This window comes from Daphnia pulex, chromosome 1 (assembly GCF_021134715.1).
Source record: "Daphnia pulex isolate KAP4 chromosome 1, ASM2113471v1".
Classification (NCBI taxonomy): Eukaryota; Metazoa; Arthropoda; class Branchiopoda; order Diplostraca; family Daphniidae; genus Daphnia; species Daphnia pulex.
Window position 1 is genome coordinate 1,710,621 of NC_060017.1, and position 22,856 is coordinate 1,733,476.

The 22,856-nt window shown below is 41.6% G+C and overlaps 3 protein-coding genes across 8 annotated transcripts; 1 reads left to right on the forward strand and 2 right to left on the reverse strand.

The window, feature by feature from the left end:
- The first annotated feature begins 339 nt into the window (after window positions 1–339).
- LOC124200558 (cactin-like) lies at window positions 340–3,188 on the forward strand. The gene is made up of 7 exons (XM_046596827.1): window positions 340–490; window positions 570–725; window positions 790–958; window positions 1,119–1,308; window positions 1,365–1,609; window positions 1,677–1,820; window positions 1,883–3,188. Exons 1-7 carry the CDS (start codon window positions 471–473, stop codon window positions 3,113–3,115), a joined length of 2,157 nt encoding a protein of 718 aa, XP_046452783.1. The 5' UTR covers window positions 340–470; the 3' UTR covers window positions 3,116–3,188.
- LOC124200565 (inositol-3-phosphate synthase 1-A-like) lies at window positions 3,177–7,425 on the reverse strand. Of its 4 annotated transcripts, XM_046596835.1 has the most exons (10): window positions 7,325–7,425; window positions 6,706–6,916; window positions 5,468–5,619; window positions 5,013–5,378; window positions 4,772–4,932; window positions 4,537–4,708; window positions 4,218–4,460; window positions 4,051–4,159; window positions 3,759–3,985; window positions 3,177–3,692 (listed from the first exon to the last, which is right to left on the reverse strand). In XM_046596835.1, the coding sequence occupies exons 3-10, from the start codon at window positions 5,579–5,581 to the stop codon at window positions 3,435–3,437; spliced, it is 1,650 nt and encodes a 549-aa protein (XP_046452791.1). In that variant the 5' UTR covers window positions 5,582–5,619; window positions 6,706–6,916; window positions 7,325–7,425; the 3' UTR covers window positions 3,177–3,434. The 4 variants fall into 4 exon arrangements, with proteins under 4 accessions (XP_046452791.1, XP_046452796.1, XP_046452811.1 ...); XM_046596840.1 differs by having other exon boundaries at window positions 5,468–6,916; XM_046596855.1 differs by lacking the exon at window positions 6,706–6,916 and having other exon boundaries at window positions 7,325–7,386.
- A 763-nt stretch (window positions 7,426–8,188) lies between these two features.
- LOC124188287 (tachykinin-like peptides receptor 86C) lies at window positions 8,189–22,746 on the reverse strand. Of its 3 annotated transcripts, none has more exons than XR_006872268.1 (12): window positions 22,252–22,746; window positions 17,005–17,559; window positions 16,487–16,524; window positions 16,344–16,417; window positions 15,901–16,002; window positions 13,689–13,823; window positions 13,520–13,600; window positions 13,274–13,424; window positions 12,974–13,170; window positions 12,692–12,840; window positions 8,824–10,563; window positions 8,189–8,744 (listed from the first exon to the last, which is right to left on the reverse strand). XR_006872268.1 is itself a non-coding variant. In XM_046580813.1 (11 exons), the coding sequence occupies exons 2-11, from the start codon at window positions 17,528–17,530 to the stop codon at window positions 10,085–10,087; spliced, it is 1,932 nt and encodes a 643-aa protein (XP_046436769.1). In that variant the 5' UTR covers window positions 17,531–17,559; window positions 22,252–22,746; the 3' UTR covers window positions 8,189–10,084. The 3 variants fall into 3 exon arrangements, 1 of the variants encoding a protein (XP_046436769.1); XR_006872269.1 differs by having other exon boundaries at window positions 22,182–22,746; XM_046580813.1 differs by having other exon boundaries at window positions 8,189–10,563.
- Between the last annotated feature and the right edge of the window lie 110 nt (window positions 22,747–22,856).

A 22,856-nucleotide genomic window follows, 5' to 3' on the forward strand; every position in this document is an offset into this window, starting at 1 on the left:
TCAATAAATTGACATTTTCTCTTCATACTATATTGTCATAAAGCAGTTTTACCCTGAAAACGTACTTGAATTCACACCTCCAATAGTTCAACGGCTGCTAAGAAAATGCGCTTTGAATATTCTAAAATCTTATCTATTTTTCCTATTGGTTATTTAGAATGATTTCAAGTTTCAAGCAGAGCTATAGAATACTACATCTACATATATAGAGCTATAGAATACTAAGCTATAGTATTCTATAGCTCTGTTTCAAGCGTTTTGCGCTAGCAGGCTTCTGTTTTTATTTTTTTTTATTTGGCGCCACGCTCAACGCCACCTATGATTTGGATTTGTGATTTTGTGTGGATTCGAACTTGAAGTCTGCAGACGCTTTTTGCGTTAGATCAGTAGCGTTCTGCGTTGAACAGCGCAGCAACAAATTGATTTGGTTTTGACTGTTCAAAATATAACAGACGCTGTCTATTTTAAACATGGGAAGACACAATAAAAGGTTAGTCAAATAATTAGTTTAAATCCAAATTCTCAGTTTAAAATAACTATAATAATTACATCGTGTCAACACTCAACAGTAGGTCGCGTTCGAGAGATAAGGACTCTAGAAGTCGACATCGTGATTCTTCGTTGAGACACAGAGAAGAATCTGCAAGGAAGCCCTCATCCAGTCTAAAAGAAAAAGAGTATGAGGACCAAAGAAGAGACAGCAAATACCAACAAAGGAGGTCAAGGTAGTGACAATTAAAAATTTTTAAATATCAGTTCCCTATTTAGTTTTTCGGTTTGCATATCTAGGTCTCCAAAGAATACAAAAGAAAAACCTAGTAGAAGTAGAAAACAATCCCAAAGTCCTTCTGATTCCAGTGATAGTGATGGAAAACTTGTTATGAACAAGGACTTATTGGAAAAATTAGAAAAGGAACGTCAGAGAGTTTTGGCAGACAAAAAGAAATGGAAGGAACAGGTATTTTAATAACAACAATTTAATTTATACTGTATGTGATGTTTTCTTTTGAGACCAGCTGCCACATTAATTGATATTATAGTTTCCTTAAGGTTATATGGATGATGTAGCTTGTCTTACTACTTCTCATTGTAATAATTCCCTTTTTTCCCTCCCTTAGATGAAAGCTCTTGAAACTCCAGAAGAGAAGCGAAAGAGGAGGCTATTGAAGAAGGAAAGCAAAGAAATGAAACGAAAAGAGCAGATGGGGTGGGACAATGAACTTCTTCAATACACAAATTCAGATAATCCTTTTGGAGATTCTAATTTGCTTGATAAATTTGTATGGAAAAAGAAATTTGAGAAAGAAGGTGAGAAACTTTAAGATTGTTTAAATTAGAAAATGTTAACAACCCTTGTTTTTTAGGGAGAGGTGACATGAGCCAAGAAGAGATTGAGCGGGAGCTTAGAATGAAACAATTGGCCAACAGAGATGAACTTGAAAAGGTTAAAGCCAGAAGGTTAGAAAGAGAAAAAGAAAAAGAAGCCAGAGAAGATGAGACAGCAGATCTACAACGTACCAAAGAAGCTGAACAATTCAAAGAATGGCAGCAAAGTGAAGATCAATTTCATTTGGAGCAAGCAAAGTTACGTTCAGCTATTCGCATTCAGGTACATACAAGAACATTTTGCCATTAAAATTCGTGTCAAGTATTCATAATTTTGTTTTATTATGCAGGATGGAAGAGCAAAGCCTGTTGATGTCTTGGCAAAATATATAAATTCCGAAAATGATCCTGAAGCTGTGGAGATGAACGAACCTTATTTTTATCTCATGGGATTGACATTGACTGATTTAGAAGACTTAGTAGCCGACATTAAGGTAAAGAAAAACTATAATTATTTTTAATCTTTATAATTAATCTCTAACATTTTTTGAATCAGGTGTACATGGAACTGGAAAAAGAATCTAGTAATTTGGATTACTGGAATGATTTAATGGTTATTGTCGAGGATGAAGTCCGAGCTATGAGAAAAATAGAACGATCCAAGAAGAGTGATTATGAAGCTGCTATGGGTCGACAAGAGGGTATCCATACAGCCGTAGCCCAGGACGTAGCTAGCATATTTAAAAACAAGACAGCTCCTGCACTGTTGGCTCTAAAAAGCAACATCGAAAAGAAGATCGCTGCTCGCCAGGAAGGTGTTGACATTTCGTATTGGGAAAGTCTTCTAAGCCAGCTTAAAGCCCATATTGCACGGGCACGACTACGCGATCGCCATGGAGCTAATTTAAAACGAAAACTGGAACTTCTCAAAGCACAGCAAGGTCTCATTGACACTGCTGCTGCAGAGGCATCGCGTTCGGGGGTTAAATTGGAGCCTGAAGATGAAGACGCAAGTGCGGAAGCTGCTGCAGAACAACCTAGCACTGCTGAGCAGGACGAAGAAGAGGAAGAAGAAGCAGGTGGTGCAGATGATGAGCTAGAGATCCGAGGCCAAGCGGAGAGGGACCTCCTAGAACCTTGTTTAGTTGCTTACGAAACGGGTCGATACAGTCCAGTGTACTTGGAACCCAGCCAGATGGAACCAACACAACTCATCTACACTGAAGAAGATGACTTGGAGCGATTAGAGTTTGCCCGTGCCCGTGTACAAGGCCGTGGAGTGGCCAGCGGCGCCACCGAATCGGAAGTATCATTAGAAGAACGAGCAATGCGTGGTGAAGCGTTAAAAGGCATGTCGGCCGATGAAGCAATATTTTCCGTTGAATCGGCTATTGACAAACCAGTTTACCTGTGGTCGGATAAATACCGACCTCGCAAACCTCGGTACTTTAATCGCGTCCATACTGGTTTTGAGTGGAACAAGTACAATCAGACCCATTACGACATGGACAATCCGCCTCCAAAGATTGTTCAGGGTTACAAATTCAACATCTTCTTCCCTGATTTGATCAACAAAAACTCTACACCTCAGTACACCATCACGCCCTGTGCCGACAATAAAGACTTTGGTATCTTGCGATTCCGCGCTGGCCCACCTTATGAAGACATTGCCTTCAAAATCGTCAATCGTGAATGGGAATATTCTTACAAGAAAGGATTTCGTTGTCAGTTCCATAACAACATTATGCAACTTTGGTTCCACTTTAAACGCTACCGATATCGTCGTTAGGCGATTTTACTTTTATCATTTTTTTTTTATATTACTTGAATCTGAATAATACAAAACTTGCTTTTTCAGTTAACTCTGTATTTGATTGTACGCGAGACAACTGGTCGAGGGGTGTAATTTAGTGAAAAATGGTACTCTTCAATTTGGATACTCTAGTCTTTTTGTTATGGTTGTTGGCAAATGAATAATTGGCAAATAATGGGTAGTTAATTCGCTAAAGTGATCAAGACTCGATTTGAGACGGGCATAACGCGAACAGCCGCGCTGTGTGATGTGAGTGGTGGTCCATAAACAGTCAAGTCAACTGCTCTGTTGAAATTTAGAGACCGTTAACTCCTTCGGTGATTTGAGAAATGCCATTGACATAAGGCTTGGTTTTGGTTGGGCTGTCGAGCTTCATTTCCCCTTTGGCACCTCCCGTCGGGCTTGCAACGTGAAGGGGCTTTGCGAAACGATGTTCGAGCATCATGTGGTTGACCGGAGGTAAAGCAAGGCAAGCACGGAAAATATTTTCGATGCTAGATCGCTGGCGGTTGAGTGAGTTGATAACGGGTGCTCCTTCTGGAACGAGAGGCGCCTGAAGGAAATATGAAACAATTATTATTTTGTAAAGTTCAGGTGAAAGAAATATCTGTTACTTTACCTTGCACAGATAACTGAGAATTGAGAGAACTGAATGGAAAGGCTGGTAAGTCGTTTGGTTGGGTCCGCGGAATGTAATCCGTTGGCAGATTTCAGTTAAGATGACCAGATCAAGAATAATGGGGCTGGCCAACAAAGAATCTTCACAGGTGTTGTGGATAACCAATGTGTTGTGACCGCCCATCATTATTTCAGAGGTATATTCATCCATTGCTCTTTTGCTGTCACCTAATTAATCGATCGACACTAGTTAACAAATGTTTAGTATTTTAGAATACTAAAAATGAACTCACCAACATAAGGAACGTATTTGATCACAACAGTGTGATCGGGTTTTTCTCCTGGCTTGTAAAGGACTGGATTAGATTCCACCATGTCGTCGACAACGTTACTTTTAGAAATCTGAGGAGCAAAATTCAATGAATTACCTGGTAAGAATAAAAAATTAAAAGTAATGAACCTCTTTGGAGCGGAATTGTTGTGGGGCAGAAAGATTCTTGCCATCATTGTTTCCCAAATGATTGTAACTGACAATTGAAACAGGTTTAAGACCGGCACTGACCAGGAAGTCGACCAGCACAGACTTGAGTTTAGTTTGACCCGACTTGAAATCGTCACCACCAATAAATACATTGGCCTTTTCGGCCATTTCAATACAACCGGGGACAAAAGTGTTTTGAGGCGATCCATTGATAAATGCACACTATAAATTTAAAAAAAAAAAAAAAATGAATGTCAAACAAAGTTCATCATTCAGCAAAGTCAAAGGTTCAACATACCCCTTCCAGGATGCTTGCTACAGCAAATAATGTTGATGGTGCGATTTCGCTGGCATCCTCCTTGATGGAACGCATTAAATGCTCGGCTGTGTCGTTCAGTCCTGGAACAATATCAGCAAAACGCTCGGTATTGGCAGTCCAGAGCAGTATAACTTTGTCTAAAGCATGCTCACTATTAAAGTAATCAAAAATTAATTGGACAACAGTTTCGGATGTTGAATCGAATTGAACTTACGCCCTGAATTCACGAATGTCCTTGCGGATCTGTTCAATTTGCTCTCGCTTCGTGCCACCCATCACATTATCGGCCCTCTCTGATTGATTAGCTGCAATAAAGTCTGGCGAGTAGATTGACGGCCTGGGTTTCATCTTTTGCATATAGGGACGCAATTGTTCCTTTAAGAAAACAATTCAATTACAGTTAATAAGTAGATCAGCTACAATTTTAAGGAATAAAGCTTCCGAAGATCTCCAACCTGCAGCGAAGGTTCAAGAACCCGAGCTCTATCCATGGCGGAAGCTAAATCCAGCGATGAAATGTCCCATCCATCGAGAACAATATCGTCTGGATGGACCATGGGCAACAGGTCATGGAAAGGGATATAAACGTCCCGGCCATCAGACCCCATGCCCAATGAGACAGTCGATGACATCATCAAGGAGCCGTAGTAGTTGGCCTCCTGGTGTCCGTTGCGCGTTGGCCACGACAAGGCTAGCTTGTTGGCAAGAACGGCGGCTGTCACAGTCGTTCCATTATTCCCGCCCCAGCCAACCAACATAACGCCAAGTTTCGGGACTTGACGTTCCGTCCGGATTCGTAGACGGGAGGTATTTGGAGTAACCTGTTAAAAAAATAAAAATACCAAAAATGTAACACGCATGCTCAGAATGAAGTTCGGCTGGTTAAAATGGCGATCAACTTGCACGTTACCTTGTACCTTCCGTCGGACGCCGGCTCCACGCGGGATGTACAGTAATCATAATCCGCTTCAATGTAACGATCGCCGTACGTTACGTTTGGGCTGTCAACTTGGAATTTGGCCATTTCTCTTTTTGTCGTTGTTATTTTTATAATAATTTAACCTGTAATGTACACGAAGGGGAGAGAAAGGGGCATGAGATGATTTAGGAAAGCGAAGCAGTCGACTAAAATAAGACGACTGGCAGGAAGACGAGAATCGAACGATCTACTGGATTCTGCGCGTGAAAATCAAGGCCAAGACCAAGACTGCCCCTGGCGTTCACCGACCATTGCATGAACTCGGGAGAATCGCGCCACCCCCACGTGACATGCAAGATAATTTTTTCCTGGCTACCATATTTGCTGCTCACCCATACCGAGTTCAACGCGCTCTGCAATGTTAAAATTGAGCAGCCAGAAGCAAACGTGATTCCGTAGTCTGTGATGATGCTGGGCTGGATCGAGAGGCCAAGGATGACAGAACAAAATTCACTTATTCACAAGAATCATGCAACCATGTCAAACACCCAAGCTCACTGCTTATTAAGTGAAATGCTTTTGGCAGACGACGAAACGACGTGTATCTTTCTCAGCCCCCATATAAATATCCCGCGCATGCGCTGGATTGCGTTCAGAAACATCAAATTTTCATTGTCCTTTCTTGTTTTATTAATATAAATAGAATATGTTTACTAAACTATAGGTCCAAACTTGAAAAATCAATTGTGAATCATTAATTATAATTTTGAATTACAAACTAAAAAATATCTTTTTTCAACGTTGCCACAAATATTACTGGCGATTCCCGGTTGGTAAGGAGACCATTTTTTGTACTGTAGCCGGTATTATAACAAACCCGGAAATTAGGAAACGATAAACAGCACTTTATTACTTGTTGGTTGGTTACTATCTCTGACCATATGGCTGGGGTTATTAAGAGGTTATGATAAAAAAAAACGAAACGGAAATTGCGTCAAACGAAACGTGACGTCAGATACTAGACGGTTCAGGATCGATCAAGAAACCTGTGAAATACAGTCGCCTCTAGTTCCAATTTCACAGAGTGAAAAACTAATACTGACACAGCTGACGTGTTATCTAAAAAAGTTAATTTCTTACAGTTAAAGTTGACCAAGACTGACACATCGCTCAATGATTTAAATAACGAAAATCGGGCAAACACAGAATGTATAGGAAAACCATCTTACCTCAGAGTTTGAACTTTGAACAAGGAGTGAGTAGCAGTTTGAAGTTGCAAGCTTCAACAGCTTCAGAGTTTGTCAGCAAAATGAAGAGGAGAGGTTGTGGGTCCCAAGGTTATATATGACTAAGTGTTATTCCTATGGCCAGAGATTTCTTTTCAGATTTGGCCTTCCTGGTGCTGCAGGGGTAAGGTTGTTTTTGCAGCCAGTGCACAAGCTGTGAGGGTCAAGGTTACAGTGTTATTACTTTCACTCACTTTGTACAGACTTACAGTTACTAAGGAATTCATTATTTGTTTAATGTGTTTTAATCTCCTCTACCCTACATGGAAATACAAACTAATAACTTTCAAATTGCAGCTTATTTTCAACAAAACTTTTTAAGGCGTAGTGAAAAGATTCAAGATTTTTTCAAAAGGAAGAGAGAGGTCAGTAGCCCTAACGGTGATTCGGAATTCCGAATTGTTGACCGCTTGGCTTTTCATGTTTCAGCCTGCCATACATGCTGATGAGAGGAATAGCATTCTTATGGTGATCGCAGTTTCGCAATTTGACCTTTTCTGACAACAGTAACAAACTCAACAATAAACAACAACATATTCTTAAATGTAACTTCATGACTTACCCCACAACTGCTAGCCTTTCCTGAGAAATCACTGAACTTTTGACAACTGACAGACGAAATTAATTTCGTCGTTTGTCAGATCAGAAAAAACGTTGCCTTTTTTTTAAATAGAACTTAAAAAATTTTAAAAGCGGAATCGTTCGCAAAATGCAGAGAATAAAATATATGGAAATATGGAATAGTTTTTTTTGTTGTAAAACTACTGCCCGTTATTTTAAATCTTACTAGTTACAAATGGTGGTGTCATAAAGTTGACTTTAATATCTAGGGATTTCTTCGTTGACGGATTTAGTCTTAATGCAACATGGAAGATTGGAATCCCACTTGACCAAAGGAATTTATCTCCCCGGGAGTGGGTTTATGTAGGTGTACACTGTACAAGATAAAAAAAAAAAGATTTACTCTCAGTGGGGCTAAATAGGCTTAAAAGTAAGAAGGGTACCGGGTACCTTAACTACGAAATCTGCCAACAGAAGTTAACGAATACGACGTTGATAACCTTATTGATTTAATACGTTGCAATTGTGAAGTAAAGATAGTTGAACCAAGCAGCGCATTTCGTTTTCAAATGAAAGAGTTTCAGTGCAATGTAAGTTAGTTAGTTAGTCACTTCTCACGTCGTGCTGTCTGCGTTCAAAATCCGCACGGCTCACGGTGTGTTAACTGTTAACGCCTGGCAACGTCCTCAAAAAGAAACACTTTCAAACGGTTTCTGTTGGTTACTATGCTAAGTTTTATTTTACATGAATAATTCAGCTTTACTTACTTTGTTTGTTGGTGCTCACGTGCAAACTACGCCAACATGAAGATATACTACATAGCAACGTAAATTCAGTCGTTTTTGTTTGTTTTTGTACGAAGCTGTATATGTACAGTATCTTTATTCATTGCTCAGTGTTCACATGTAATAATAAGTATATAGGCTTTTCATGTAGTATATTATATAATTTCTTTTTTTCATTCTCATTCGTAGCGCAAGAACAACAGCACGACAACACGTACAGCTCAACTTACATGTAGGTATCGTTTATTTATATTTTACTGGTGTAAGTTTTAAGTATTTTGCGCGTTACGTAACGTTTGACGGGGAAAACAATTTTCAATACATTTTATGTTCGGAACCTAATGGAATGATACTCAATTTTGACATACATCCGATTTGCTGACATCAAACAACCGCTTAATTCGATTTCGCATGAAACGGACAACTATTTTAAGTTCAAAGCCAGCAGATTGAGGAATGGAAATTGGGGAACAGCAAACTGAAGAGGAGGAAACAATCTAGCCATGGCTCATTCCCGACATTGTTGGCATTGTTACAACATACAACAACCCCGCAACAAAGATAATAGGTTTCTTCATCTTCGTTAACGCATGTAGATTTGCGGGGTTATGGTCGTGCCTTTTCGGGGTACTAGAACTAATTAACAATTACGTTACAAAACATTAGCCTGATTGGTTGCGTCCAAAGTTCATTGATGCACAGAAAATCTTCTTACCAACTGATGACGAGAAGTTCTTTTTGAAGTCGGTCATTATTTGACTTGTGCATTAATATGTCAATTGTCAAATGAGAAGCTCAAAACTAATCTGGATGGTTAACATATCTTCCTTTTGTCTTCAAGTTTACAAGAAATGAATTTAAGAAAATTCGTGTTCGATTTTCGACCCAGTCTCACAACGCAACACAACGAGAGGCAATCAAGCAAACGACTTTCATCTGCAGTCCGCAGAGTCCGCCCACACGAGTTACCCGGAACTTTTTCGTGAAGTGAATACCTAATGGGAGCCGAGACGATTGTTGAAATCGAGGCTTCACAGTTTCGATACAAACCTGCCCGGCCAACAGTCTCAAAATAATGGAGCGTGGGCTATACAAAAACCTTGGAACAAATCATTATTCCGTAGCTTTGGCCTTATAACAACCGGCGTGCTTCCCATTCCATTTTCGTTCCCAACGCGCACTCTTTTCTAACCGCGCCTTTATATATACTCCCTCCCAGTAATTGCTCAAAGACGACGTCTTTGCCGATGCGACGTGTCAGGTTTCTTAATTTGCCGACAAACAAAAAAAGTGACTACCGGTAGCTGCTGTTGCGTTGCCGGGTGTGGTAACAAATCTTTTCTAGATAGGACGCATCTCTACTTTCTCCTGGGCTCCTCCATTCAAGCGACGACACGATCTAAAGCTGTGAGGAAGATGAGCCACAAAGGAACAAAGATATTTTCGTGATGTCAGTATGGTGTGAATGTGTACGTACTGCGCACGCTAGATGAGATTTAGTATAAAGACTACACAGCAACGCTGATGATTTTTATGGTGGCTGTGTCGCACATACACTTTTTATTACATTGTGGGCCTAAAAAACCCACAGATCAAAGCAAATTTCATCTTCGGCGGCAGTTGATCTCTCTTCTATCAGGCAACGTAACCCGAAAGAAAGGCGACGAAAGCAGGTAGCGGATGTTGTCTGAATACCTATTTGAACGTCACAGTGTCTTCCCGCTTTTGGCCGAGTTCGTTCAGTACGGAGAGAAATAGCGTCGACCAAAACGGCAATTAAACGGAGAACGGCACGTAAATTGAGCAGCCATTTTGGTTAATGCTTGCCTAACAGCGTGATGCAGAGCTGATTAGTTCCGTGTAGAGTTCAGTGATAATAATTTAGAGTGCACACGTTTTACCATCACGTTGTCCGTGGGTCGTCGCAGGCACAAATTTTAACCACCCAGTTGGGTCCGTCACCGAAGCCCATCTAATTAGGTTTTGGTTTCGGCAACGTTTGGGTTGATTTTGGCTTCACCGCATCCGTCAACTGTCGGATTTCGTCTAATGTGCATCCGAGCGTTGAAAAGATTCATCGAGTTCTGTTGCGGCTGGTGGTTATCTTGATCCCGACCGGTCGATAATGGAGCAGACCCCGAAGGTGTCCAAACTGTGACTAGATGTCCCTGGCTGGAGATCCAGGCTGCTGTGCCGTTGCTTATCGATGCGTCACTAGACACCAAAACCCGCTGCTGATGGGAATCCAGGAGCACTTCCGATTTCTCTTCACTGACAACTCTGCTGGGCTTGATGTGGGTGACTTCCAGGTTATTCTGCTGGTGCTGCTGCATCGTCGTCGGCACCAAGTAGGTGGCATCTTGCGACGGAGGAATAACGTCCATTCCATTCTGTTGAGTGATGACGGCAGCGCCTCGCGGCCGTTGATTGAGTCCTTGTCGCGGCTGTCGCGGACCTATTGGCGATCAAACACGGAACAATGCACGTCGTCGTACAATATAAGAAAAAAGCAGGCACAATCGGACAGTATTATTTAAGAATCCGGCTGTCGCTAATTTGATCAGCCCTCAGAAGAAAAAGGGGATAGAGTCTATATAGGGTCGAACGTAATCGAATTGGGCTACGCCAAATACCAGATAATATTGAGAGGCTCTGCTGCCTATACTAGTTATCCTGCACGTACTGAATAAAAGACTATATAGCGTTCGGTCTTACTAGTCAAGAAATTGCGTTCGAGGAAATCCGAAGGGACTATTGAATACATATACTACCGCAAGACATCGGCATCGCGGGAGGTATATAGCAAGAGAACGTGACGCGCCGCCAGCTATGAGACAAGATTATTTCCGGTGTGTTAAGTTTTGTCCCCTCATCGCTGCAATAAATATTAAGGCTAGAGTTTTCCCTGCAGCCAACACAATTTTTTTTTTTTTTTTTTTTTGGTTCCGCTTCGTCGGGAATATCCTCGGTTTCTTGGAGTTCATACTTCCAATAGCGATCCATCCAGGATTGTTCAGCAGCAGTCATCGAATTGAACAGCCATGAACCCACTTGCAATGAGCTTGAATTACGTTCTTAATGCTATCGAATTTAAAAATAGATTGATTTTTTAAAAATATTATATGAAAACCAATTTTTTTAAATAATAAACGCCAACAGCGAACGTGTGCGTAAGGAGTGGGGTGGGGGGGGGGGAATAAGCCAATAAGGCGAAGCTTTGTATAGAGAGCAGAATATTATAGAGATCCCCGTTATTCCCTTTGACATCAAAGGCCATATTTTGATTAGTGCACCATACAAATAGTCTTTCTATTGGTTCTAGTTTTCTAGATAAAAAAGAAAAATTCAGCCATCCAAATATGATGCAGGTATTGTATACTTTCTGAAGCCGAGTCGAAATGCGATTCAGTTGTGACTTGTAGCAGGATCACCCAAATCGGATTATATACAATCTAAATTCACTTTCTGCACGCTCACACACAATGTGCAGCACTGCACCTATAGAAGGAGATGACGGTTCGATCCATACACACTTGTCCTTCCCTTCGTCATAGTTTCGTCATACGAATACCAAGAATATGGGAGAAGTTTATAAACTTGACTTGACTTGAAAAAAATAAAGTCTTAACGGACGGGTATATACGAGGGGCAGCATTTCCCCTTTGAAACGGTACAGCAAAGCACAAAGAAATTGCGTCCTGAATTGCAATTCAATTTGCTTGAAAATGTTCAATAATTGGAATATTTGCCCCGGCGCTTCTTTTCAGCACAGGCACGTACTGTACCATGCATGTGTTCAGTATATTTTCTGTTTGATTTGGCGGAAAGACGACAAATGACTTTAAGCTTCAAGCCTGAGATCCTTAAGCAGGTTCAAAAGAAGATATAGGACGTCACGCGGGATATTCAAATTAGCCGACCCGGATCTTAATTGAAGCATCGCGTACGGAGATGTAGAGTATATCTCCACATATACAGCACTGCTCTGCATAACCTCGTCTGGGTTTCGTGCGCGTGTATGCTGTGTAACTGTGATGATAGTTGCAAACTTTATTCGATTGCACTTGACCGCACAATATCATATTGGCCATTCTATAATAATACTTTTGTTATTGTACTACGGGACTTGCTGCCTTTGCTGGCTGTATAAAAGGATAAATGCTCGTCCAGCGGTTGGATTCGAAGTGAGAGCGGATATAGGAGCAATCACAGAAATGGGATTTGGGGACCAGTTTTGGATGTGACGTTTGCCCCGGTTTGCCCTCGCTGGGAAAAAGCTTCCAAAAGCTAGAACAGCACTCAGAGTCTGTCGGTGGCTGCTGCTGGCTTGTTTGCTTTCGTCCATGTTATGTCCGAACAAGAAAAGCAACAACGAATAAAAGAGTTTTCCGAAAAAGAAAAAATTTGTTCTTGGAGAGAATGAAATGAACCGCGAGTAATGGGAACTATATATAATGTAGCCAGCCACTGTTATCCCGAAAGCATCAGACAATTTGTTCGTTTCTATTCCTTCCCATTCAAGGTTTACGGTTTTCAGTCACGTTTCAGACAGCACTTTGAAAATGATTGGCTTATTACTGTACCTGTTACAAAGTCGGCTCGATCGTTACGGAGAATCGGAGTCGATCGTTGGCCCGCCCTTGTGATTATAATAGCCGATCCGGCTGTTGACGCTATGGTCAACGGTGATCTTTTCCTGCAGCACAAAGTTGATCTAAAGTGCTCCCGAAATCTGCACACACACACATAAAAAAAAATATAAGAATAAAATCCCGATCGATTATGGAAGCAGCAAAATGTATTAAAGGATTCTTGGAACTTGTGCGTTTTATAATAGGTTTAATTAGGCACGTCTCGAAATGTACCTGGTGTTCATGTAATAGTAGACGAGTGGGTTGATCATGGTGTTGCTCATGGCTAGCCAGTAGAAGGAGAGGAAAATGTGCTGTGTGTATTTGTAGGAGATGACTTGATCGTCGATAAACTGGTAGACGAAGTAGCCGTGATAGGGCAGCCAGCAGACGACGAATAGCGTCACGATAACCATAAACATCCTCACTACCTTTAGATCCCGCACGCAGCCATAAATCATTGTGAAGATATTACACGGGTGATTGGCGGAGGCGAACCCCAGTCTCATCAATTTCAAATGGGTCGGTATATACCTTGTGTTTGGATTGGATGGACTCTGCTTGACGTTGGTTCTGCTCACCGATGCTTTTACCCCGCCACAAAACGTAGCCCATTCGCGAGTAGCAAGCGCCCATCACAATCACCGGGATCAGGTAGGTCGACACCGTGAAAACAATATTGTATCTGGGCGTCATCATTAATTGGAAAGGGATCTCAATTATTTTCGACCACTCCGAATGACGACGCACAACCTAAATAAATAAGAGTCTATGGCTTACATGAAATCCTGCTGGGAAACGGAAGGGACGCCGTCCGGCCATACGATGATGCATACGACTCGTACTTCACCGCCCCGGTAACTGTCCAATAAATAATTTTCGTTAGACTACTTACCGTACGTACGTACATATAATACATATTTGAAACTATGAGTGCTATGTATACTACCTGTGCGAAAGCGTCTGAGAGTAGAGAAGGCAAGGGACGGCCAGGATGCAGCTGGCCAACCAAATGAGACTGATGGCGATCCGGGCTGTGCTTTTACTCATCCTCGGTCGCAGTGGATAGACAATGGCGATGTAACTATTGAAATAATGAAACAAAGACGACATATTATGTACCATGCATGTAACATCGTCTAACGTGCACTGCGGCCTTGTTCCAATAATCATTCTCAAGAAGAAATCTCGTGTAATCTCTAAACTTATAGCCAAGGGAAGCTAATAATAGATGACGGGCGTTCGCAGCAAGGAAGGACTCAGCATCTTCTAGAATTTATTTGGCTTCATGCGGAGAATAAGGGAAACAACGTATGTCCAGTGTAACGAAATCCGAATAAGATCTGGAAATTAGACGATGACGCACATCACTTTGTCGAGTGTCACTATAATGGATGATGTACCAAACCACTCAACCGGAAATGCCATTATCCGAAAATCGTTCAGCTACGAATAACATGACGTGTTCTGTTATATAGTAGCTTAGTTACCGTAGCGCATTTAAGCTGGACGCTGGAAATAAAGGCTTTCTAAACGTATTGTGATTGTCCAACGCTATTATTTTATCATTTATTGATGAAATCACTCTCTGACGCTGTAAAAAAACGATATCTATTGTCGTTACTGGGCGTGTCATTTTATAATTCATCCATACTAAGGAATATTATACTTTTCTTTTTAGATTTAGAAATTCTGGAAGGGCAGTAGGCTAGTGTATCGATTAACCTGAAGTAAAAGTCCTGGCAAAAAGTTATTAGTCTAGCTTCGCTCTCGACCGCTAATAAAGTCGAGCGTTTACAAATGATTTTTTAAATTCTACTTTGTGTACCGTAGTAGGTATAGTTAAACTTGCAAGTTAATTTGATATAATGCATTGGGTTAGGAAAAAAAAAACTACTCGATATTGGATTTTGATCTTCGTTCGCCTTTCCAATCTAATCAAATTAATCATGTCAGCAGCTCGAATTTAGCACAATCCGACACAATCCCATCAAATAATGCACTAATTGAACTCCCAGGGAAAATAAAGACAAAATCAATACCATAGAAAAACACATTGTTATGCACGAGATGAATGAATGATGAATTCTGAAATTGCCATACTTGGGCTTTTATAAGCCCTGACATAAAGCTGATTGAAGAATTTTCTACGGCTGTCGGATTCTTTTGTTCGCTGAAATACGGAGGAATCCGATATACGGACTTAGTTTTACAAACTGTTCGTTCCTTATTAGATGCAACAAGGCAAGATAAACTTCCACAAATCATTTATAGGCATAAGGCATATTATGTTGTAGGTTATACTCCTGTCTATTTTTGCTACTGCAATATAAATTATTACGTCTTTTTATTTCCTGCACTAATTAATGTTTCTACGCTACAGAATGTCTCTGGCAAATAAACAGCTGCGTTATCATCGTGTTATTGATGAAGTAATGTAACCAAAACGTCAGAGTAATATGTGATGTAGGCTCCTAGACAATGGAAGTTATAGAATCGAAGTTTCCGCATTTTCCGATTTTTTTCCACTTTAATGGATCGCGTAATGGTTAGTCGCCAAGCAAAAAAAAATGTCACATTTCTTTCTAAAAAGTTATCATTGAATTTTCCCCCGTGATTTTTTTTTTTGTCTGTCTTTGAGTCTGAACTGCAACTGAACTGCAGCATCAATAGAAAGTTTTCCTGTACAGAATTTCTTATGATTGTGTAAAAGTGTGAATTTCTCACGGCGGAGTGACGCCGTTATTCCATGAAATCTAAACTTCTTTCTATTAGACACCCGAAGTTCCTTGAGAAAGGGGAAAGAAAAAGCCAAATGTGTACCCCCTCTGCCGTCGAGTCTTCCGCTGTTAAATCAGCGTAGAATAGAGTCTATTTCATATGTCCGGAACTGGTGGGTGCTGCTGTCTTTGGATCGATAGCTTATAGATAGGTTACATTACATACAGACCAAAATTCTGTATAGCTTTATACCACGTACGTCTATGGAGTTCCGACAAAGATTTCTTCGCAGTCTCCTATCCCACTGTTATTAACTACAACATGGGTACCGTATCATAAATATAGGCTACTTTCTACTTTGCCGCTAAACTTTTTCTTTCATCCAAACTTTTTGTTTTCTTCTTTTGATTCTTTACACCAATCGATATGTTTGTTCTTACCGATCGAAGGAGATGGCCACCAACGTGAAGACACTGGCTGCCACTGAAACGTTTGCCACGAAGTTGTTGACCGTGCAGTAGAAACCACCGAATGGCCAGTGACTGGAAGTAACAGGTATATACATACACTTATGTGATAGCACACGCACGATCGGAGGAGCATTTGTACAATTTGGTTTTCTGGAGAACTTTTCAACGCACAGCATCTCTTTGTCTTATTATGACAGACCGAAAAAAAAAACTATAACATAAGTTGAAATTCAACTGTGATTGACTGAAAATTGTCCAATTTTTAGTATCGTAGGTGATATGTGTGTAAAGTTTCCCAGACAACAGTTTAACGATGCAATACGTAAGCTTAGATGCAAGATAAGTTATTGGCCGAATAAGCCTCCTTTCGTGCTGATCAATAACTTGCTGGAAAATACAGGGAAATGTATTACTTGTTGAGCATGAAGGTGAAATTAAAGACGCAATTGAAGACTGACATTGTCAAATCGGCAAGACTCAGGTTCACCTGTTGCAATTCGTGAAAGTCGATCAGATTAATAAATCAAGACAAGACATAATGGATAAGAGTCAGTACCAGAAAGTAGTTCGTTACGGTTTTCATCCGCTTATGGGCTGCAGGTTTGTGAAAGGAAAAGAAAATTCGATTTTAGAACAATCATCCAATTGCCTGCGTCCACGACAAACAGCTCGGGAAAAGTGAAAGAATCCTCATCAAATGTGACTGACGTTGAGTTATGTGCAACACATTTAATATGTTTAATTTAATCAACGTCTCTGTTGGCTACGAGAACCTGTCACGTCTCCAAGCAAGATTGCCGATAGAGATCCCGTGTATCCTTTTATCCCACAGATAGGTGGGTGGCGGCACTTTTTTTAATCAAAGTCCATAAATTTGAATCAACAGCGGAAAAGTTGAAAATAATCAGATCAAGTGAGTATTTTTACAAACAGGCAAACAGCTAACACGTGCGTGTGTGTGGGAGGACGAAAAATGACGACTGTGCTGGCAATCACCGCAGCAATGACGTCGCCTGTATCCCATAATAAATGCATGCAATAGCAATATAGTAGAAGTGATTTGAAACAACTGACCGAAGACGATCCAGGCAACGAGGGAGTTGCCCACGGCAGCGACAATCACCAAAACGGCGAATACGGCGATCCAAGAAGTTCGCTGCGGCCATGGCATCAAGTACGGCGATGAAAAGCTGTCATCGCGAAACGACGTCGAGTTTCCGGGATCAACGGCGCTCGAATTGCCGGCCATGGCGCTGCCGAAACTCTCGTTGAATCCAGCAGCCGTCACGAATAATAAATCTTCTTCCGGATTGGAATCTCCTCCTGCTAGCCATCCGCCGGAAGACGGTCGCATCAAGCTGCTGACTGATGTGGAAAATCCCGGAGCTCCGTCTGCGTAATGCACGTAGCCGCCTGCTGCTGCTGCATCACTGTGCTGTTGCTGCTGCTGCTCGTTATTGGCGTGATACTGGTTGAGCACGTAACTAGCGATTTCAGTTGCGTTACCGAGATACAAGGAATGGATCTGCCTCGAAATCATGTCCGTTGTTTTCCATTGTTCCGTCGAGTCGTGCGATCCTTCTGGCGTGGCGGCAATCATTTTCCCGTCCAAGCCCAACCAGCAGCAGCCTGTCGCACGCCATGCAGAAACGTCGCTATTAATACACAGTGCAATAGGGAGGAGACGAAAATCCGGCTTCCGTCTTTAGTTTCGTTAGAGATATAGAACTTATTGTCGCTTCCTTTTTACAAACGGGGAGCGTGTACATCACTGCTGCTGCTGTAATATCCTGCGCATCTTTCTAGGAATAATAACAATAGCTATGACTTTCTTCAGTCTAGCTATTCATCACTTTCGGACTCTTGTTCGATACATAAGCTCGGTACAATAGTCGCGCTGGTGACAGAATTTGAAGCTAAATTCAGATTTCTTTTTCTCTTTGTTGCCGTCCGTGCAGAATTCATGTAACAAGGCGTTTATGTTCTAGTCTGCCATGTATCTGCCAAACTAGTCATTCAGCTGACCGAACAAAAAAGGACAATTCCTATGGAGACAGTCACGCTTTCTGCGTGAAGAGTCCAAATGAACTTATTCACGTCCTGTTCAAGTTGAAGGCTGCTCGGAAGATTGACATTCGGAGCCGGCGAACCTCCAGCCAAGACATTTTTTTAAAGTGGACACACAACATCAATATCCGCAAGCGGATTTATTCATGCGCCTCAGCAATAATCCGCACATAGCTTTCGCCATTGTTTCCTTTTGCTGCTCGTTCCATCCAACGAGATTATCTATGTTGAAACTTATAAGAAGGTTTACGCATTGATATTGACCGTGCATCACGATGGATATTGAAAGAAATGCACACTGATGGTGTCCAGACAACGACGACCGGCAGCACTAGCTAACTGTAGACTAACTGCTGACCAACAACATCGCTTTGTCTGATTGATCTCGACCGAGAGACAAATCAAATTCAGCACCAAGGTCAAGGTTCTTGAATAAAGAATCTCTACTTTATTCGGAACGCAATTCGTCCTTATTTATATACTGCAGCGCGAGACAGCGAAATCTCTATTATCCTCATAAATGCGGTATATAATCAATAATAAACTAAGTCTTTCTTATGTTATTCCGTTCTCTGCTACATACTGCACACCATCCAAAAAAATCCGACGAGATCCAATCAGGTTGGGAAAATGTCCAGAATGGACATGAGCGATGTGCGCACTGCAGCCATTGTACGCAAGACCTGAAGAATGCGCTGACAAAAGCCCGTCCGTCCATATACGTATCGAAACTATTGAGCTTGTTTTTTTTTCCCTTTGGTCCGCAAAGAATAGAAATGGGGAAAGAAGGGAAAAAAAGATGTACAGGCGGCCAAGAGTATTGAACCGTAACATCTGATTAGAGAGAGAGCGTTGGCTCTTGGCTGCCGCGATTGCACAGGGCCAAATAAAAATTGAATATAATCAAAAGCGCTGATAATGAAAAGTCTGCGTCGCCTGGCTCATCAGCCGAAAAACTTTATCGCATTATCGCCCGTCGTTTGAAGGCTGAGCTCCGTCTAGACTTGATTCGCTATTCAGCGCAACCGGCCCCGTACGCCTCATGTATAAGACCATATAAGACTTGAAGTCGTTGAATTGATCACTATAAAGATGAAATCAGCAACCGCTCTTCCCCGGTCCTTAATATTATTCGATTATCTATGCGTATTTCCTCGGAAAAGACTAAGTGCGTCAGAGATTCAACTCTTGTCTCTTTTTTTTTCATTTGGAAAGTCTTTTGTTGACAATCGAATCGTCCGAAGCACTTTTCGAATCGAACTTTAGGCCCTCGCCAGTCAGGCATTAGGGACTTGTGAACTAATTATCAAAGCTTGTTATTCGCACATCCTTCAAACTTGATGTGAATCAATTCGCTTTCGAAATGTACGTTGATAATTAGACGGAGAAGTTCATCAGGGCGGCATCCGTACTGTCTTGGAAGTGTAGGTATCAAGGACTCGGCGGATAAGTTCGTCGAAGCAACGAATCCAAATATTTCTGCTGCTTTTCCGCATCAGATAGCATCAGAGTCCCTGAAGAATGATCAAGCAACGCATCTGTTCCTGCAGTATTTTCTTTTGTGCAACATAAGCCGACGGCATCCGGCATTGTTTGGGCGGGGCAGAAATGTACTCAGACGAGCAGATCATTAGTCAGGCCGCTATAAAAGATATCTGTAACGACTTTGGGCCATCAACACAGTTCCCCCCTTTCATACTGTACATTTGTATTACGCAACCTAAAAAGTAGGACAGCCTGCCACATAAACCTTGATTCGATATGTCGAGACTCGAGAGGGGAACTCTTGTATATGGCATGTTTTAATCAACAACTATCAAAACACGGACCCTCCCCAGCTATTCTTTCTTTCCCATAAGAAGTGGTTGTAACGAACATGGAGCAATGTATTCAGATGTTGAATGATGACGTCTGTCGGAGACATCACAGGATCGGTGCATAGGCAATACTTTGAAGGATAGAATAGCAGAGCAGTGTGGGTGCAATTGGTTAATTATATGTGGGTGGCTGTTGGGCTGAGTGCCTGAGTCTTTCTTATACATGAACTACATACATAAAGTATTGTCTGTATAAGCCTAGCTAAATTAGATTAATATCGGCCAAGACTTCATCAGCTGCACTCACACTTCCCACAACAGTATATAATACAGCAGCCTCTACTGGAAGGCGGGCAAGACTTGACTCTCCGTCATCATTGTTAATTCACGGAATCTTGAGGTGCGCATACATAGATTAGAAATGTATACTCGCATCCAACTTGGTGCTCGCTTTGTATGGGAATGGAGAGCAGGCTTCTCAATAATTCAAGTGAAATTTATCATTTCATGGTATACATCCGGTGGAATTCGCTGTAGCACTGCAACACCCAAGTGTATACACTGCCGAGTGTGGGCTGCATATGTCAAAGTATATGACGTCAACTTGAAAAAATAATGAGTTGCCATTTGAACTGGTTTGATTGTGATGTAGCCTAACTGAATCAAAGTGGCGCAATCTTCTCCCTGGCACGTACAACTATGATGAAATACACCATAGACTTTATTAGTTTGTTCTCTACATCCTTGTGCAAACAGAATTCTTCGTTGAATTCGACAAAGAGACGAATTTAATTACGAATGCCTAATACAGAGACATCCATCCCGGAAGAAGGCAAACATCCAGCCTGTGGGTTTCAAAGAATAGTTGCGTTCTATTCATCTTATTCGTGAATACTTCTTTAATAAAGAATGCCAGTTCTCGACAGCTTTCGTCTTCCACTGACTTGCCAGACCAAGATAAAACTGCTCGCTCACGAACATATCCTACACTATAGACTATATATACGGGTTTTCTATAATACGATGCCACCAGCAGCAACAGAGAGCTACATCAGCTGCTCAAACAGACCAATTCCAGTTCTTCTGTTTTCGAAATCTCGCATCAGAGCATCCCAGAAATCTTTTAACGTTTATTTCCCTTTTTACTTTGCCCGACAGTGACTTTGTCTTCCTCCTCTCTTTGTCCGTCTGTTTATTGCCGGCCGACATTTACAACATCACAATCCGCAATGCATTTGACGCTGCTGCGGTCTCTATACGGTGGATCCTTTATTGGTTTGTCTAGTAGCTCAATGTTTAGCTTTCGGCTTTCACTGTACTGTTCACCGACGAGGATTATCACGTCTAAAGATCAAAAGGCGCTACAAGAAGAGGCGACCCTATCAAAGATTCGAAGTTCGACGCTCTGCGTATCAGGCCACCTAACAGTGAGAGTATATCTTTGATGAAGGTTTTTTAACACTATAGACGAAGCAGTTTGCAGCCAACGAAAGCCCAAGCGTCGACACACACTTGCAATTTGACGAACTTGTGTGCAACTTAACGCCGCTATAAACGGAAAATACATTTGCATGCTTCATTTATCCGTGTGTTTGAATAATGAAATATAATACTAGCTACTTGCATTACGGACATCGGACTCGAAGTGCGCTCACAACTCTGAATGTGCTGCTTTGTATTATACGAGAAAATACTGTTTGCAGCTAAATGAATTTGGCATAGTTCCAAGAAATATCGACGTCATCAGTCAATGGGATTCTATTCACCTAGTCGAAAGAGCAGAGTTATATGGAGTATATACACAGAAATTGCTCAGCCTTCTATTCGGTTCTCTTAGTTGGAAGTAAATAATCAACTACCACAGACCTCCAGGCTCCAGACCTATAAACCATTTACCGCAATCCGACGCTTTTCGTTCCCTTCATGCGAGAGCGGCAAATGAGCAATCAACCGAAATATCGTGCTATAGCACTATGGCGTCTATTATATATATATTGACGCCACACCCACCGCACTGTTCGCTTTATATTATAAGTATTTCAAGCTGTTAAATAAGTACAGCCGGTGTGTTGGCCTCTGTTTGGCTCTTGGGAGTTATAGTTATAGAAAATTTAAAGTCCTTGGTGACTAAAAACGCAACCAGCACTCCCAAGCTCTGATATAGCTCAGAGCAAATGCTCCTGTGGAATTCAAGGTATAAAGAATGTTGGGTTTTTTCTCTTTTTAAAATTTGATTGTAGATCGTAGATCGCTCCGCTCTCTAAAGGAATTTTCAATTTGTTTGTCAATTTTGCGGGACACATAGATTTCTTTTTTCGACAAAATCTCGATATCTCTTTGGTTGGGAATTACAACAACGCGACTCACCTTTCCGCTCAGCTCCACTATATATAGAACACAGTAGGGAAAATGTATTTCACCATAATTGATCACTCACTATATATTTATAGGGCTGGCGCCCCGAGACGATATTCAATTTTCCGCGTCAAGCCGAGTCACCAGTGATTTTGACGAGAGCGATCGAAGTAGGAGAAACTGGTGGTCCTATCATTCCCAATCACTGTAGAGTGCATAGGAAATGGAAAGGTATAAAGCCATTTGTCACTGCTAGCAACGGAAGACGAACCGGTCGGGACGAGACGACGAGAAGTAAAGGCGCCAGAAGAAAAAAAAAATAAGTCAGGAAAAATGTCAAACATTCACTTCACGCCTTGTAAAAAGTTTTGCGGGCGTCGTGATGTTCACTGGATGCTGAGTGCCGGAGCGCTCTCCCTGGGCGAAAACTGAGAGCTTTGTTGGGTAGAGAGACGGAAAGACAAGACAAGGAACGAAGAAGGAAAACTACGGCATAGACGGTGTACATACGGTGTCACCAGTGCTGCGCAAAGCGGATAGAAGCCGTCTCATTGCTCTGCAGTCGACTATATAGTGCGGAGCATCAGCCGGCTATGTGAGGGAGCAGCCAGAATGCCTTCGAGATCGGGAGCAGGCGCCGTGTGAGTCCGCGCCGACGGTTCATCGAGTTTATATCGTCGAAGCATG

Bases quoted from the DNA above. Each gene is read 5' to 3' on its own strand.
- LOC124200558 (XM_046596827.1), top strand. From the start codon at position 471: ATGGGAAGACACAATAAAAG. The intron at 491-569 runs GTTAGTCAAATA...AACACTCAACAG, and splicing joins ATGGGAAGACACAATAAAAG to TAGGTCGCGTTCGAGAGATA. The intron at 1,610-1,676 runs GTACATACAAGA...TTTATTATGCAG, and splicing joins GTTCAGCTATTCGCATTCAG to GATGGAAGAGCAAAGCCTGT.
- LOC124200565 (XM_046596835.1), bottom strand. From the start codon at position 5,581: ATGGCCAAATTCCAAGTTGACAGCCCAAACGTAACGTACGGCGATCGT. The intron at 5,379-5,467 runs GTAACGTGCAAG...TTTTTTTAACAG, and splicing joins CGTCCGACGGAAGGTACAAG to GTTACTCCAAATACCTCCCG. The intron at 3,693-3,758 runs GTAAAGTAACAG...TATTTCCTTCAG, and splicing joins TTCTCAGTTATCTGTGCAAG to GCGCCTCTCGTTCCAGAAGG.
- LOC124188287 (XM_046580813.1), bottom strand. From the start codon at position 17,530: ATGATTGCCGCCACGCCAGAAGGATCGCACGACTCGACGGAACAATGG. The intron at 16,003-16,343 runs GTAATACATTTC...TGTTACTTCCAG, and splicing joins TTCACCTTCATGCTCAACAA to TCACTGGCCATTCGGTGGTT. The intron at 13,171-13,273 runs GTATATACCGAC...CGGGATCTAAAG, and splicing joins CCATCCAATCCAAACACAAG to GTAGTGAGGATGTTTATGGT.